The following is a 16,336-nucleotide window of genomic DNA, read 5'->3' as shown; positions in this document are numbered from 1 at the left end:
TGCAGGCTGGGGGGAATAAATGAATATGTACTGTCAGCTGTCAGGACTCCTTGGTGCTAATTAAATGAAATGCATGGGGCCTTTCTTTTGAACTTCACCTCGTAGGGGTGTGCAGCGGGAGAGGGAAACCGCACATTCCCGTGTGTGTGTGTGAGGGTGCATCTGAGATTCTGCAGGGCTGCAGTGGTGGGCGTCCTCCTCATGCTCATGGCTGAACCGTCACCACCATAGGATGAGCTGCGGCTGCCAGTGGAAGGCAGGTGGCCTTGACCCTGACACTATTCCTGGCTCGTCCTCTGTGTGTCTCCTCAAATCCTGGACCTCAGGTGGGCATGGGTGGTTTCTATGAACCAGTCTTTTGCCCGCCCACCTCCTGCCATGGCAGTGTGCTGGTCCCAGGGCTTGGACACCTCCCTCCTGTTCATCCTTCAAGGCCTGACTCAGAGCCCACCTCCGCAAGGAGCCTCCCTGATGCCCTGGACACGTGAGGGAAGGCGCCACCCTCCCTTAGGCTCATGCAGGGGGTATGACTGGCACTTGGCCGGCTTATGCCCTCTCGGCCATCTACTGGGACAGTGGAGGTGGGCAGGCCAGCAAATGAGTCCTGGTTGTCACTCACAGAGCCACTCAGGCAGCCACCCCTTGGGGCTGCACCTCCGCACTCACACCTGGAAATAAGAACAAACCTTCTCTTCCAGGGTGGAGGTGAGGGTCAAATCAACCCGCTTACATGCGCCTGACTTGTTAGTTTCCTCCCTGGGCTGACAACCAGAGAGGGAACTCCTGCCTCCCACCCCGGAATCCAGGAACCAATGGGCTCCCCTCCTGCCTCCCACCCCCGAGTCCAGGAACCAATGGGCTCCCCTCCTGCCTCCCACCTCCGAATCCAGGAGCCAATGGTCTCCCCTCCTGCCTCCCACCCCCGAATCCAGGAGCCAATGCGCTCCCCTCCTGCCTTCTCAGCCTTTCCTGTGGGAGAGTCCCTCTCTGGAGAAGCAGGCAGAAAACCTGCCTGTTTTCCAGGTGGAGGTAATTAAGGCTCAGGCCTTGGAGAGATGGGGGAACATGGCAGGGTGCAGAGGGTAGGGGGAGACAGGCGCTGAAAACTCGGGGCTGAGGGCACTGAGTCTCTGCGGAGGGGGAGGTGAGGTGTGGTGCAGGCGCTGGGGGCAGTGACCCTGAGAAATGGACCCGGCCAAACACACTCCAAGAATCCTGGAGGCTCTTCTCTTGCCTAAAGCCCCTAATGGGACTTGGAAGCTCAACCTGAAAGGTCACCCGCTCTCTGGACTAGGCAGCTTGAGTTCCCGAGTTGCCTCAGTCTATGGCTGGTATGTAAACAAGGGGCTCTTAGTCCCTTAGGGCCTGTTCTTGGGTGCTGACCACCCCGATCCACAGCAGGGGCCACGTGGTCACCACGGGCCGGGCCCTGCTCTGTCTCCCACGTGGCCACCATGAGCCGGGCCCTGCTCCGCCTCCCAGTCTCAGGCTCCCAGCCTGATGGCTCCTGTGCCCTCCACTTCCCTGAAGAGGACCTGGTACAGAGCATCAGGAACTCAGCCCAAGGCTGTGCAGCCTCAGTGGCAGAGCTGGAGAGGACCTGCTCCATCTGAGTCTAGCACCCTTGGCTCCTTGTGGGCAGTGACCCACCTGGCAGTGCCAGGGCCCTACCACCAAGCACGTGCCACTGGACTCTTCATCATCCTCCTCTAGCCGCTCCTCCCCCAGTGCTCCCTGGCTGCAGGAATGCTACCCCTACCTGCCCCAAGCCCAAGACCCTCCCATCCCCCGGGACCCAGGGCCTGGGCCTGCTGCTTCCCCAGCACTTCCCAGCTCTAGCCCCTGCTCTTACTGTGGCCAGGCCACCGCTGTCCTCCAGTGACTGTCACTGCCTCCCATCGTCCCTCCTCCAGACCACTGCCTCATCCTGGGCAGGCAGAGAAACGTGCCCACGTCAGGCTCACGTAAGAGCACTGGGAGCCAGCAGTCCCCAGGACGTTCTCTGTCAGGCTCTGTGCAGGCAGGGAGGGTCACGTGGAGGGAGCAGTATGGCCTTGGGCCTGCCCTCACCTCTTCCAGCTTGGGGGCCTGGGGCAGGCTGCAGCCTCTTGCCTGGGCCTCCATCCCTCCTCTATAGCACAGGGATGGCCATGTCTGCGGTGTTCACCTCAGCCATATTGTTGTGAGGTTTTTAGATGTTCACTATAAATGCAAGACGGGTAGAGGGAGTAACAATGAAACTGACCTAGGTCCTTTGGGCTGAAGTGGGGGCTGGGGACTGAAGTCTACAGTGACAGGACAGGCGGGCCTGGTGGGGCCAAGCACTGTGTCCCTGGGAGTTTCCAAGCAGAGGCTCTGGTGCTGCTGCTGAGGAGGCCTCTGCCTTCCATGGCAACCAGCCTGGGCATTGCCCCAGCCCCCATCTCTGAGAGCCTCAGAAAACAGCCTCACCTCTCCTGCTGCCCAGGACCAGAGGCCACCCAGACCTGGTATTAGGCCACGGCTGTCTCAGAGACAGTACAAAAGCAGGCCAGGCCGCCTTTACCACAGGGTCCCTCCAAATACAAGCGGCAGACAGGCCCGATGGCTGCAGCAGTGGCATCTCTGCCTGGTGGGGAGGCTGGGGGTGGGCTCTGGGCCTCCCTCCTCCTCACCCATGGGCCTTCTCTGGGTCCCATCCTGGCCTCTGCCCCTTCTCAGGGCTGACATGGCCCCATGAGGAATCTCCCCCACCCCGAAACACACTTGTGGAGGGTGGCTCAGGCGCCTGGGACTGGGAAGAGGAGGACGACGCAGTGCGGCCTCCAAGAGCTTCGTCCCAGGGAGCTGAAGACAGAACTTCCTTGTGGACCCTGGGAGCCCTCCTGTCTCTCTGTCCCCAGCCTCTAGACGAGAGCTGCAGAGCTCTTTCTAAAAGCTTTCTCTCCCCACCTGGAGAGATCATGGAACAATACAGCCCTTCGTAGTGGACAAGGCACCTGTCATCCACGAACCTCAGCAGGCCTCACAGCAGTCCCACGGGGGACACAGAAGCAGACAGGCGCCAGAGGCATGGAGAAGTTACCTTGCCTGTCCAGGCAGGAATAGCTACATCATTTGTGGAACCCAGTGCAAAATAAAAATGGAATGGTCTTGTTAAAAAATTCCTAAGACTTTCAAGACAGAGACAGAACACAAAACCAATGTGGGCCCTTCTAAGGGCGGGGTCCTGGGCCACCGCACACGCCGCACACCCTAGAAGCTGGCCGTGTTCAGGTCACACAGCTATTGGGAGGAGCTGGTATTTGAAACCTGGGCTGCAACACTCCAGGCTGGTGATTAAGCCGGACAAGGCCAGAGAACCAGGACTTTGATGGGATCCCCACTGTGAGGTCTGCACCCCCTGGTGCCCTGGCTTCCTTCTCTAGCTGATTGGGGGAGCGCTCGCCCTGTAGGGCGAGGGTGGCCAAGGAGGAGAAAGGCCAGGTGCAGGGCTGGCTGGGGCTCGAAAGTGTGGGGGGAAAATCTCAGACAAGTTAAAAGGTCTGACCTTTGGTCTCTCTCTGGGGAGCTCCTGCTTTGGGCCAGGCCCTGCAGGGGAGGCCAGGTGCTCCACTGGACCCTGCATGCAGCCTGCCAGCGCTCTGACAGAGCGAAGCAGGGGCGAGGACAGAAGGATGCCTGGGAACAGCTGCAGCCACTGCTGGCCTTTGGGTTGGCACTGCCTGCTTACGCTGCCCCAGGTCTGGGACAAGATCCTTAAAGGACAGTTTCGGTCACCGTGTGGTGGACAGAAGGAACAGGCACTACAGAGGCAGAATGACAGGGTTCCACATGCTGGCTGTGACCCTGGGCAACTCCCTTGGCTTCTCAGAGTCAGCTTCTGGATGTGTAACATGGAGATGACCATATTTACCACACAGTTCTTGCAAGGCCCGGGCAGAACCGTGGATGCGACAGTGCTCTGGAAGCTGCTCTGCGATTGGGTCCACACACTCACTTTTGGTCCCATTCTTGGAAGCTCCGCCTATGGAGACTCAGCACCCACAGGCAGTTGCTAATTCATTCAATGATTATTATCTGAACTTCTCTGCCCTGCTAGGATGCGCCTTGGACACAGCCCCTGGTCTTCACAGGCGGGTCAATTTCACAGTGCTAGGTGGCCGGGAGAGGGGAGCTACAGAGATGAATGTGACATGCCCCCGGTGTCAACAGCTTATGGAGTGGCAGGGGGCACAAAATAAGGCCCAGAACTCGCCTTTCTCTCCCAGGTCTGTGCCTTCCTCTCACACTGCCCAACTCCCAGCCCATGCCCCGCCACACCCCAGCACAGTTCCTCAGGGTTCTACAGGGCGCCCCCCTTGGCCTTGAATAACCAGTTCCTCAGGACACAGCAGGCCCCACCTGCCTCCTCAAAAGCTGTCCCGGGCCTGGCCCTGGGCTTCTGCCCCATAGGGCAGCACTGCTTGTGTGTGTGGAGGCCTCTCCCACTGACCACACGCTCTCCAGGCAGGGCAGTGCCAAGGCGACCAGCACGGCGGAGGTGCCTAATGAGTTGTGCTCAACGACTAGAGTAATGAGCAGGGACTCTGGAGGCCCCATGAGGAACAGAACCAAGCCAGGGGACTGGGACCCTGCCCTCTGTTGGGCCTGGAAGGGAGAATGAGCTGGGAGGTGAGGTGGGCAGGACTGAAGCGCAAATGTGCCCCTGGCGGAGGAGGCAGCGCGGTGCTGCGCTGCACAGGGCATGAGGGCACTCTGTGGTGCACGATGGGAGGTGGGCGTGGGTGCCAGGCTCAGTGCCAGCACACGGGGGACTGTGGGCAAAGGATCCTCCTCTCCCTAGGCCCCGGGTTTCCCTGTGTCCCTCCTGAACATCGCTGAGGTGCTTTTCACCAGGGCAGAGGCTCTGATCCGGTGGGTCTGGCATGGGCCCAGAGTCCCACAATGGCCCTGCCATCCCTTCTTCCTCCCTTCTCCTCAGTGGCCTACCCTGATGGTGGGGGCAGCCCAGGGTCCTCGCCAGAACCTGCCGATTCCTCAATCAGAGCTGGCCCACCTGCCCTTACGTCCCTAGAATCAACCAAAGCTGCGGTGAAGAGGCGTTGGCCGGCCCTTCTGGCAGATCTGGGGACCTCTGACCTCTGACCCTCTCCCCACAGCTGGCTGCTGAAACCCTCCATGGCTCCCATTGCTTTGGGATAAAAGCCATGCCATGCTCCCTGGCAAGCCCGTGACGCAGTGGCCCTGATCTCCCTGGCTGGCCTATCTCCCGAGGGGCCCTCTGAACTCCAGGGAGGCCCTGTGGCCCGTCACTAGCATTGTGCAGCAGGCTTATGGCCAGCGCTGTGCTGGGCACCACGAATGTGGCCTCCCTTGCGCCTCTGACAGTCAGCAGGGAGTGGTGGAGGGGACTTGACCCCGTTCGGCAGAGGGCCACGCCTGGTCCTGACCACGCCTCCCCGCCTGCCTCTACCTCCACTGGGCACATGGTCAATCCTGAGCTGTCTGCTGAGGGGGTGCTGGCTGGGTCTGCCCCAGGGCTGCCTGGGGACACGCTGGTGATAGCGCATGCAGGTGGTGGCGTGGGTGGGGTGGGGCTCAGTGTGGCTGGACACAGGGTGACTGCGGAGGCCAGGGCTTCAGCCCTGACAAGGAAGCGGCTCTCAAGGAGAACGTGGGACAGGAGGCCCCGGCAGACTCCACCAGAGCCAGCACCGCTCTCGTCCAAGGCTGCGGGGCCCCAACGCCCGTGATCCCCAAGGGCCACCCAGGCCTCTGGAACAGTCTGGGGTCTCCTGGACTCTGCCTTCTTAGCACACAGCCCCGTGACTCTGAGGCCCATTTTGGCCCTCTGCTAACCTTAGCCTGGCTCTCCTGAAATAAAAGGCCCACAGGCCTGCGCCATCCTCGGGGCCACCGTCTACCTGAGAACTGCGCTGCTTGGGGAATAATTTGCGAGGCAAATTATTGTCAGTGGCACTGTCTTCCAAGGCAGCAGGCGGGGCCCCAATTCCAGGATGCGCTAGGAGTGTGGCAAGCCACCTTCTCTCGTGACTAGTGGGCGGGTGGGGGTTCCTGCACCTGCTCAGAAAGCAGAAGCCACCGGGATGGAGGGACAGTGCCCTGCAGGGAGGGCTGCAGGGAGGCCCGAGGGCTGGTGGCACCAGGTGCATAGAAGATGCCACCCAGCAGCAAGACAAGCCGACCTCAGGAGAGGTCTCATTACTTGGTTTGAGGAGTCCCAAGTGCCCCTTGGAGGACAGGGGCGTTTCGTATTAAAGCAGGTGGCAGGAGCAGGGCCTCCAGAGGCCAGTCTCCTCCTGCCCTGCCTCCTTCACTTCCTACCTCTACCCTGGCTCCTCAGTGAAGGGTGCTTAGGGCAGAGAAGGGGGCTCCCCTGTGGGTGGGCTCCCTGGGGCCCATCCACAGGAGGCATCACAGCTGTGCCCCAGGAGGTTTGGGGGATTGAGATGTGGCAAGGGGAATGAGCTGGTGAGGACATGCAGCTGGAAAACAGCTGGGCCAGTGCTCTTCCTGTGCACCAGGCGGTCCCTCCAGCTGTGTGTGCCCAGGGAGGCTTGGGGACCTGATCAACAGCAGCTGACACTCACTGAGCATGCTCATGCCGGGCCCTGCGCAAAGCCTGGGGAGGCAGAGCTATCACCTGCCTGCCCCCGGACAGGGAGGGGTGTGCGGTAGAGGGAACCAGATGAGCTGCTTTCACCTGAGCTTTGGTTTCCTTATCTGTAACACTAAACCTTGCAGGTTGCTGGGAACATTGAACATGTCTGGGTATACAAAGAGCCCAGCCTGGAGGCTGCTCAACAGAGGGAAGCCTTGCTCCGGGTTTCTGCGAGCTGCCCTGGAGACGTGGCTGAGGACAGATTAAACAACAACCTGGGGCAGAAGGAGGCAGTGCCCAGTGTCTGAGTACAAACCTCTGCTTCCAGGTGGGCCTCCAGCAGTGGTGCACTCCCTACCCCCACCCTCCCCTGCCGTGACTTCGCGGGGATCGGGGCGGGGCAGGGGGTAGCTGGCACCTGGAGCCTGTGTCCATGCTCTCTCCCTCTCCCTCTCCAGAGCTTCAGCCTGGGAGCTGTGTGGGCCTCCTGGAGGGGTCCGGGTTACAGGCACCAGGCGCTGTCAATCCTGCCGGGTCTCCAGGGCTCCTGTCGGTCCACCACTATGAACTGACCAACGCCAGGCTGGCTCTGGGCTTCTTGTCTCACTGTCTGGGACTTGCTGTCAAGGTTTTGTTCCTCCCTGGCATTCCAGAGTGCCCTAGTGACATGCTCATGGCCAGTGATGGCGAAGAAGTAAAGGATGGAAAGTGGCTGAGCACCTGCTACGGGCCACACACGGGGCCAGGAGCAGCCTGTCTAGTGCCTCAGCTAAGCTTCTCCAGAGACTAGAAGCCATCTTTGTAAATGAGAAACTGAAGCTCAGATGTGAGCTGGCCCTGGGGTGCTGGCAGAGTTGGTCACTGGGGAAGCCAGGACTGAATCTGGGTCTGACTCTAGAATCTGGTTCAGGATAACCAGAAAGGAGTCACCGTGTGCTTGACTTGAGTGAAGCTCCAACCACGGATTTCTCTGCTCTTAGAACAAAATGCATGGTCCTTAAAGCAACGAGACAGCCTGGTGAGCAACCTGAAACCACCCACCTTCCTTGGGTCAGACCAGGAAATCTGGCCTCAGGAAGCTGCGGGCTGCTGGGAGCTGCCTGCTACTCCTCAGTCAAGTCAGGGCTAACCTTGGCCTGCAGCCAACACCTGGCCCACCCTTAGCTGGATCCAGCTAGAGAGAGGCAAGGGCAGCTTGGATGGGGAGGGCCAGCAGAAGGAGCAGACCATCGCCCCCCAGGCAGGTGGGGTGACAGGGAGCCAGCGGGCAGGGTGGCAGAGGGACCTAGTCGGGTGGGCCTGTTTTTACACACGGGATCCTCCTGAGAATGCAGGTGAAGAGGGTGCCCTGTTCTCGGGAGCCTTCCATTTACAGCTCCAGTGGACATCGGTATTACCATGTCGGCCTGCAGGGCCAGGGGGCCACGGGGGTCAGGACTGGATTAGCAAAAATGGCAGGAGGTCACAGAGGGCACTGAGGTTGCATCTCAAAGGGCTTTGGGGCTTTGGGGCCCACTTAGACCAGCGGCCAAGAAACCTAGGGAGGATTCAGGCAGGGCTGGAGCCTGTTCAGATTTGTGCCAAAGCAAAGAGGGCTCTGGCTGTGGCCTCACAGGGAGACAGGGAGGCTGGGACAGAATCCAGGAGAGAGGAACCAGGGCAGGCAGTGAGATGTGCTCTTGGGTATTTAAACATTAGATGAGAGTTGCGGGCCAAAAGGAGCAGATGGGGGTCAAGTGTGCCCCACCTCCATTGTGATGGAGTACAGTGGGAAGGAAGCTGGGGGGCGAAGGGTAGGGCCACCCAAGAGTGCCAGGGCCCAACGCACAAGGTGGCCTTGGGTGGGCCACATCCTCTCTAAGCCTCAGCCTCCCATCCGGGCCAGGCAATGCCCTGAGCCCTCATCTTTTCTCTACTAAGCCCTGCCTGGCACTGCGACTCCACCTATACTCCAGCCCTCAGCAGAGCTGAGTCGCCATCACCTATCTCCCGCTACCAGCCCCGGCTGTGCATGCGAGACAGTGAGGGACTCAACTGAGGACAGGGCTCAGGACTCAACCTGGCTGGGGGCCCCAGCTGACCAGACACCAGCCACACTTGGAGCCAGTCCAGTGACTGAGGCGTAGCTTGACCACCTGATCCTTCTGTAACAGGAGCCCAGTCCCTGCAGCTCAGTGGGCAGGGAGGCCACGACTTGAGAGGGGCTTGCCCCCACTTTCCTTCAGCCAGGTCACCTGCTGAGCACTGGTCCTGGGCAGCTGCCCCGTGTCATCACCTCCCTCACCAGCACTCAGACCTGCCTGAGCCCCTTCCCACTTCCAAGCACGTCCAGGCTCCGGGGCCCGCCTTCTCTCTGAGCTGGATACCTGCCGCCTGGGCACTGAGGCCCCATCCATCCCCCGGCACCTCCTCCAGGAAGCCATCATTCATGTGCTGAGCCAGCTAGCCTCACCCATCCTCCTGCTCTGGGCAAGGCCCTGTGCTGTACCCTGAGGGGGGCGCCAAGCTGGCAAAGACCTAGCTTCTGCCCCCAGTCAGGGGGTGCTGGTGGAGGAAGGGTGAGTGGTGGGACAGGGGAGAGGAGGAAGGTCCAGTGAGGTTTGGACAAGCAAAAGGCAGCCTTTGCCAGGTAGAACCACCCAAGATGGCACCTGGGTAGAGAGATGAGGGTGTGACCCATGGAGGCAGGGAGTCCAGGAAAGGCTGAGCATGCAGGGCCAGAGGAACAGACAGAGGTGGCTTCCAGGAGTGGGTGAATGTGCGGCGTGGGGGCAGGGACATAGATTGGTGAAATCAGGGACACCCAGGACCCTGGCGATGGGAGCTGCGGAAGAGGAGGTGTGCAGACGGGGTGCAGGGGAGCTAGTGGGGAGAAGCAGGAATGCATATGTCCGGATGAGAAGTGACATTGGCCAGGCCGCTCAGGGTGGCTGTACAGTTCAATGAGGCTGGGGACAGTGTGGGACACTGTGTGCCCTCTGTGTCAGCCACCATTTCCACAGTGGCCTCCACTATCCTCGGTCTTCCCTGGCCTCCCAGTTCTCCGGCCTCTCTGCCTGCTTTTCTCAAGATAAACAGCCCTTTACCAGGCTCTGGCCTGTGTGCCGGGCCCTTCCAACCTTTCTCTTGCTTCCAGCTCCTTTAAGCCTGGCAGAGTGAAGCAGGTCATGGCCATCTGGGGGACGGGAAACCCGGGCTCAGAGGGATGCGGCTGTAGCCCCGTGAGCTCCAGTGGGAAAGCTCCTCCCTTCTCCCCCCGCTAGCAGGACAGTGGGCGCTGAGTGCAGCCATGCGGCCCAGAGGGCTTGGCTGGGGGTGGGCAGGACAGGGATGTCGGGATGGCCGGGGAGACAGGTCTAGGGGCAGAAGGGTGGAGAAAAGCCAGGGGAAGCCTGGGACTCCACCCAGTCCTGCCTGCTCACCTGCAGATCCGTCCCTGGCGACTTCCCTTTCTGGTGCTTTGCCCTCCGTGCCCCAACTGCGTCACACAGGTGACACACAGAGAGTGCTTCCTACGTGCCTGGTGCCGCTCTAAGCACCTGCTACATAGTCGCTCTTTTCATCCTCAAATCTACAGGAAGTACACACCATCACGATCGCCATTTTACAGCTGAGGAAATAGGCTGAGGGAAGTTAAAAAACTTGCTTGAGCAAGCACAGCTTTCAGGGAGTGGACAGAACTGGTACCCAGGCCTTACTCCAAGCCCAAACCTCTTCCCTCTCTTCGGGACGCCTGGGGGCTCCTGCAGGTCTGGGCCTGTCTCCTGGGAGATGCCCAGGCAGTGTCTGCTGTTCAAGGGAGTCAGGGATGCTGCGACTCTCCCAGGCTCTGTCTGGCACCGGCCTGGGGAACACTGATGAAGATGGCTCTAACGGTATAGAGGGACAGGGAAGGCTCAGGGGGGCCCTGTCCCCGCTGGAGCCCAAGGTCCCCTCAGGCCAGGCACTGCTTCTTGGGCAGTGTTCCTCTTTGCTCTGACCTCCATAAGCATCGCCAAGCACCCACTCCTGGCCAGATCCCGAGAGGAGGCAGAAAAGGTTGGGCCTATATCGGACGAGGTGGAGCAGTTCAGGGAGCCAGGGAGGAGCAGCCGCAGGGGTGCGGGGGGAGGAGTTCCTCGCTGCCTTTCTGTGCCCCCATGTCCTCATCTCTAAAACACTCGCACTGCTCTCAGGGTGGCTGTGGGGTTCAGGTAAACATGAGGCAGAGTGCAAGGCCCAGAGAGAGATCGGGCTGAGTGTCAACTCAGATTGGGGTCCCTGGCCTGCAGCTCAGGCCCTGCTGCTCTCCTGGTTGTGGTGGGACCCCTGGAATGGGCTGGCTGTGAGTTCTGCTGATGTCGTGCCCACAGGAGGAATATCACAGCCAGAACTGCTGCTGGGCCTGCAGAGCCGTGTCCCTCAGGCCTGTTCAGTTCCTAACTTGGGGCCCTGGACTTGGGAGTCCACGGGGCTGGGACCTTGGCCCAGGCTTTGCTCACTGGCTATGTGGCCTCTCTTCTCAGGGCCTCAGGGTCTTCATCTGTGAGGTGGGACAGCTGCCTCCCAGGGCTGTGGGGTCACTCACTGGAGAGCTGCCCGGAAAGTCCCTTGCAAACTACAGAGGTGAGGCCGGAGAGCTGGGGCAGAGGGAATGGGCTGAAGATACACCCCCAAGGCTGCCTGAGGGACAGTGGGTGCCCACAGCCGGGGCAGCCAGTGGAGCTTCCATGAGGGGGGTGGGGTGCATCCCACACCCTCAGGACTGGTTTCAGAGGAGGCTCGTGGTCCTGGGGCTCAGCCAGTGAAGAGGGCAGGAGTGGGCTCTGCCCTAACAGAGGGTTCCTTCAGCCCAAGCAGAACCAACTGTTTTAGGCAGAATAATGCCCCCTTAAAATGCCCACTTCCTAATCCCCAGAAACTGTGACCCCACCTGGCAGCAGGGACTCTGCAGATGTGCAAGGACCACGAGACGGGAAATTATCCTGGATTATCTGGAGGGGCCCAACGTGATCACGGGGGTCCTTGAGAGTAACCGAGGGAGGCAGCAGAGGTGGGTCAGAAACAGCGGTGAGCACTGGGGTAGGTCAGGCTGCTGGCTCTGAAGGTAGAGGAGGGGCCGCGGGACAAGGAACGTGGGCAACTCTAGAAGCTGGAAAGGCAAGGAAGGGGATTCACCCCTGGGGCCTCCAGAAGGAAGCAGCCCTGCTGACATCTTGAATTTAGCCCAGTGAGACCCAGGTCAAATGTCTGACCTACAGAAGATAATAAACCTGCATTGTCTTAAGCAACTGAGATTGCGGGAATCTGTTAGCAGCGGCAAGAGGAGCGGAATACTGCACCTATCCTAAGCGTGCTCCAGGGAGACGGGCTTGACTGAGGACCTGGAGCCGACCAGTGTGGCGCACCGCACCCCAACAACCTTGCCACAAGCAGCGTCCCGGGGGCCTGAGGTAAGCTCCCATGATGCACCCTTTGCTGGGTACCCAGATGTTTCAAGAAAGTCTCCTAGATAATTGAAATTTATCACTTTAACCTGCAAATCCAACAATTTTAACTGATTGAAATGGGAGTCTACAATTGGTCCCACATTTTGGGGCCTCTTTAAAGTAAACATAGTTACTCTGTTCTTCACCTGTGCTCAGGGACTGGGGTGATTATGACAAAGAACAACTGCCGGGCGCAGGTGAGAATCCAGTGGCCCAGGCCACCATGCTGGAGGTATTCTCTCTCTCCGGCCACACTCTAGACTTACAACAACTGCGCCTCCCACTGAGGGCACCCCCCTCCCTCACTGGAGCCAGAATCCCGGCTCGGTCCTGCCCAGCTGCATGGCTGGAGCCCTTAGCCCCTCTGAGCCGCAGTGTCCTCCCCTCCGTGGTTTCTAAGAGATGGTCACTTTGGCTTGAAGGTTCCGCCAGGGGACGGGGGTCTGAGCATCTAGCCGCTTTCGTGGGAAGCTGGCCAGTGCTGCAGTCAAGGGCACAGACTCTGGAGCCACGTGGTCCAGGGTCTGACCTCGCCGTGAAACTCCTTGGTGTCTCACTTTTCTCATCTATCACTGGCTCCTTCTGCCTGTGCCTGTCCTACCCTTCTCCCCTCCCAGAACCCCAAAAGGGGCTCAGGCTGCCCACAGGCCCAGGATCTACTGGGACGAACTGCCTGTGATCTCTCCCACAGGTCAGCAATCCTGGCAGCGTGAACAGATGAGGATGACCCAGTTCTGAGCCCCTCACCATCTGGGCTGCTCTCCCCACGTAGCGACTGGCTCTGAACATGATGCCCCGGTGCGCCTGACCAGCATGGGGCAGGACGGGAACGGTCACCTCCCTTACTTTCCATACCTTACCTCCATTAATACAGCATGGGGCAGGATGGGAACGGTCACCTCCCTTACCTTCCATACCGTGCCTCTATTAATACAACGCAGGGGCAGCCACACCTCATCAGGAGCTACTGGTTAGGGCCTGAAGTCCAGCAGGATCCTGTGTCTTTACCCCACAGTCTGTTCTTAGAGGAGATGGTGCTAAGAGCGATGAGCTTGTGAGAGAGGGGCTCACTTGTGCTCTAGACTTGAGGCCCCCACACTGACCCTCCTCAGAAGCCCGAGTCTGGTTCCTAGTTCAGGGGTGAGGCCTTGGCTATTGGCTCTCCCTTTGCTTTGTGTTGGAGGAAACTGGAGGAGAAGTCTCTTCTGTCTGGGGCAGGACAAGCTCTAAGGAGTGGCACAGGAGGATTCTGATCATCACAGAGGTGGGGGTGCAGGGGAGGGTCCCCACCCAGATGCCTGGCACAGAGATCTGCTTGATCTGTTCCTTCAGTCAGTCTTCCAAACCCAGGCTGAGGCTACCTGCATTCTCAGGGCCTCCGTCCTCACCTCCTGACCCCGCACCAGGGTCTGGTTCTGGGCCTTTATCCACTGACTCCCATTTTTGAATGCAAGCACAGAGGCCCACCTCCCCACCCTGCACTACCCATTTACAGGATGCCAACCCAGCGCGGCCCTCTTCCACCACCCATCCTCTTGCTGGGAAGGTTGTGGGGCACCTGAGGGGCCCCAGCTCCTGGTCCTGCCTGGCTGTGGAGCTCTGGCCTCAGAAGGTACTGCTTGCTTCTCCTAGTAAGTAAGACCGAGGGCCCTGGGCCCCCTGAGACCTGAGAGTGGCCTCAGAACAGTGACATCTCTGGGGCTCCCTCCACCTGCCCCCAGCCACCCTTCCAGAAAGTTCATAGCACTGACTCATGCCTGCCTGGACGGCAGTGGTCATACCTGTTGGCTGTGGCTGAGGCTGGAGGCTCAAAGCCAACCCAATCTGCCATCTCCGGCTCTTCCCAGGCCAACCTGGACTGTCCATGTCAACAAGACAGACCCGTCCAGAGAATTTGCAGAGAACTAGCTTCCAGCCTGAGCTTGCCCTGTCTGCCTGTGTGACCAGAGGTCAATGCTCTGACCTCTCTGGTCCTTACTCTTTTCATCTGAGAAAGAGGGCTGCACCTGTCCTGTCCAGCATGGACTTTGGGTTCATAGAGCACCATCAGCCAGACCCATAAGCGCCTCGAAGCCCCTAAGGAGTGAGCAGGCCTGAAGCCTTCTCAGCAGCACACAAGGCCATATCCCCTGTGGCCCCCAGACCTCCCTCCTGCTTCCTCTCTAGATGCCTGGGTCCCCCTGAGGTCCACAAGAGGCCATGAAACAAAGCCACCTCTCTGGGACCTTCAGGCTCTGACCTTCACACGGCCCTGCAACCCTGATGCTTGAGACAGCCCACACGGTCAGGACTTCTGGGTAGAGCTCAGCCCTGCAGGGTGGTGTGTGACCTTGGGCAAGCCAGGGCACCCCAGCGAACCTTAGTCTCTTCTTCAGAGAAATGGAGACTGCAATCCCTGACTCCATCACTGCAAACACTGGTGTGAGCTATCTGAGAGCCATTAAGAAGGTCGTGACAACCCTAGGCGACCACAGCTATGCTCAGGAGGTCCTGGGCAGCTGGCGAAGCCCGGAGGCCAGCAGAACAGCAGAACTGACTGATAGAGAAGAACGAGTAGATGAGGAAGTCTGCTTTCCACTGTGCACACACTGAGCCCTGTCCAAGAGCAGTGATATTTCCTCTTCCTTCTCTTTCTCCTCACATCGGTCCCTGATCAGCCCTGCCAGCAGGCTTCCCAAGACACCCTAAGCAGCAGGTGGCTTTTTCCCTGAGAGGTCCTGGAGGTCCTGGCTGGTAGGTTCCCTCCCAGGAGAGGAGATGGGTAAGGACTCTTCTGCCCAGACCCGTCTACTCAAATGCCCTCTTTTGCGGCTGAGTCTCAGTGCTGCTTTGCTGACCCTGGGAATCCTAACTGTGTACGTGGGTGTTTACGCAAGTGGGGGAGCTTTATGGCACAGGTCTCCTTACACGCACAGGCCAGTGGATGCTAGCCCTGGGTTCTTTGCTACAAACACACAAAGAACAAACGTGTTTGATGGTGGGTAAAAACTTTAAAAAGGAAAAAGTGAGTTCACACCTGGAGTGGAGCCCCCCGCACTCACACGACACGCGGGACTGCACACACGTGGGCACACCCCACAACACAGACATACGCCCCCACACACACACGTCACACCCACACACAGCACACACACACCCATGTCCACATGCCAGTGCACACCCGAGACACACACTTGCACACACATGCACACATGCACACAGGCGCACATACACACGCGCACACACATGCACACATACGCGAACACACGCACGCACACACATGTGCACACACACGTGCACACACACGTGTACACACACACGTGCAAGTACGACAAAGGAAGTGGAAGAAAAGTGTTACCCATGAGTAGCCGCCGTTTCACCCGCTTGTCCACATCAGCTACTGACGTGGCATTGAACTGAGAGCGCTCAATTGCAGCCTCATCCTTCTCTAAAACACAAGTAAGGGACAAACACGGAGCCAGTGGTTAATGACAGCCCACTTCCCGCGGCCCAAGACAGTCAGCCTCTCGGCGTGGTGCACGCAAAGCCAACACCGCATGCCGGCCAGCTCGGCAGCCTCGCCAAGGGGCTAATCCCAGGAACCTCCAAGGTCGGGGTGTTCAGGGCAAAGCAGAGAGGCAGCGAGGGCGGGGGCGGGGGGACGTGCAGGAAAGGAGGAATGACCACAAAGTGACCTGGGACACAGAGGGGACTCAGGGCCCATGGGCAAGCAGACAGAGGAGGAGGCTGAGGTCAGGGCAGACAGGACCTGTCTGCAGAGAGCCACAGAAGCAGAAAGCGCCACCACGGTGCTTTATGGTGCTTTACAGAGACACAAGTGATTACAGACCCCCGTGGCTCAGGCTGGAGAGGCAGGCACAGGACAAGGCACAGGACAAGGGGACAGGGCCACAAGGTCCGGTGATGGATGCACTGAGACAGCAGAGGCTCTGTCACAGGGATGTGAAGGGGTGTCAACACTCATGCAAAATTAAGAACAAAACATAGGAGATACACACACACACACACACACACACACACAATGGATCCAATAGAATAGACAGAAAAACCACGGGATCGATTTGGGCAGCGCTGGTTGCCTGCTTGTCTATAGAAGACTAGGGCTAAACATTCAAGTGCTCAACAAGGGGATGCAAAGAGGGATCGCTTATTTTAGGAGCATGCAGGGGACAAGCGGCCCCGAGCGGGGCCAGGGAGCATCCTGGCTATGCCAAGAGGCTTCCTGTGGAGGGGCAGGTGAGGTTAGCTGGGTTGATTTTCTTTG

The 16,336-nt window shown here is 59.3% G+C and overlaps 1 protein-coding gene across 2 annotated transcripts in view; it reads right to left on the bottom strand.

Annotated features, from left to right (window-relative positions):
• The window catches only part of SCUBE1 (signal peptide, CUB domain and EGF like domain containing 1), a 141,862-nt gene that overhangs the window by 37,766 nt on the left and 87,760 nt on the right, over positions 1–16,336 (bottom strand). Inside the window, exon 7 of one of the 2 annotated variants that reach the window (XM_025399327.1) lies at positions 15,410–15,499. The exons of the other annotated variant lie outside the window; for it this stretch is intronic. Within the exon in view, the coding sequence (XP_025255112.1) occupies positions 15,410–15,499 (90 nt within the window). The remainder of the gene's footprint in view (positions 1–15,409; positions 15,500–16,336) is intronic. 2 annotated transcript variants of the gene reach the window in all.

Source organism: Theropithecus gelada, chromosome 10, assembly GCF_003255815.1.
Source record: "Theropithecus gelada isolate Dixy chromosome 10, Tgel_1.0, whole genome shotgun sequence".
NCBI lineage: Eukaryota > Metazoa > Chordata > Mammalia > Primates > Cercopithecidae > Theropithecus > Theropithecus gelada.
Note: the sequence above shows the minus strand (reverse complement) of the source record. Positions and strands in the feature narration are given on the sequence as shown.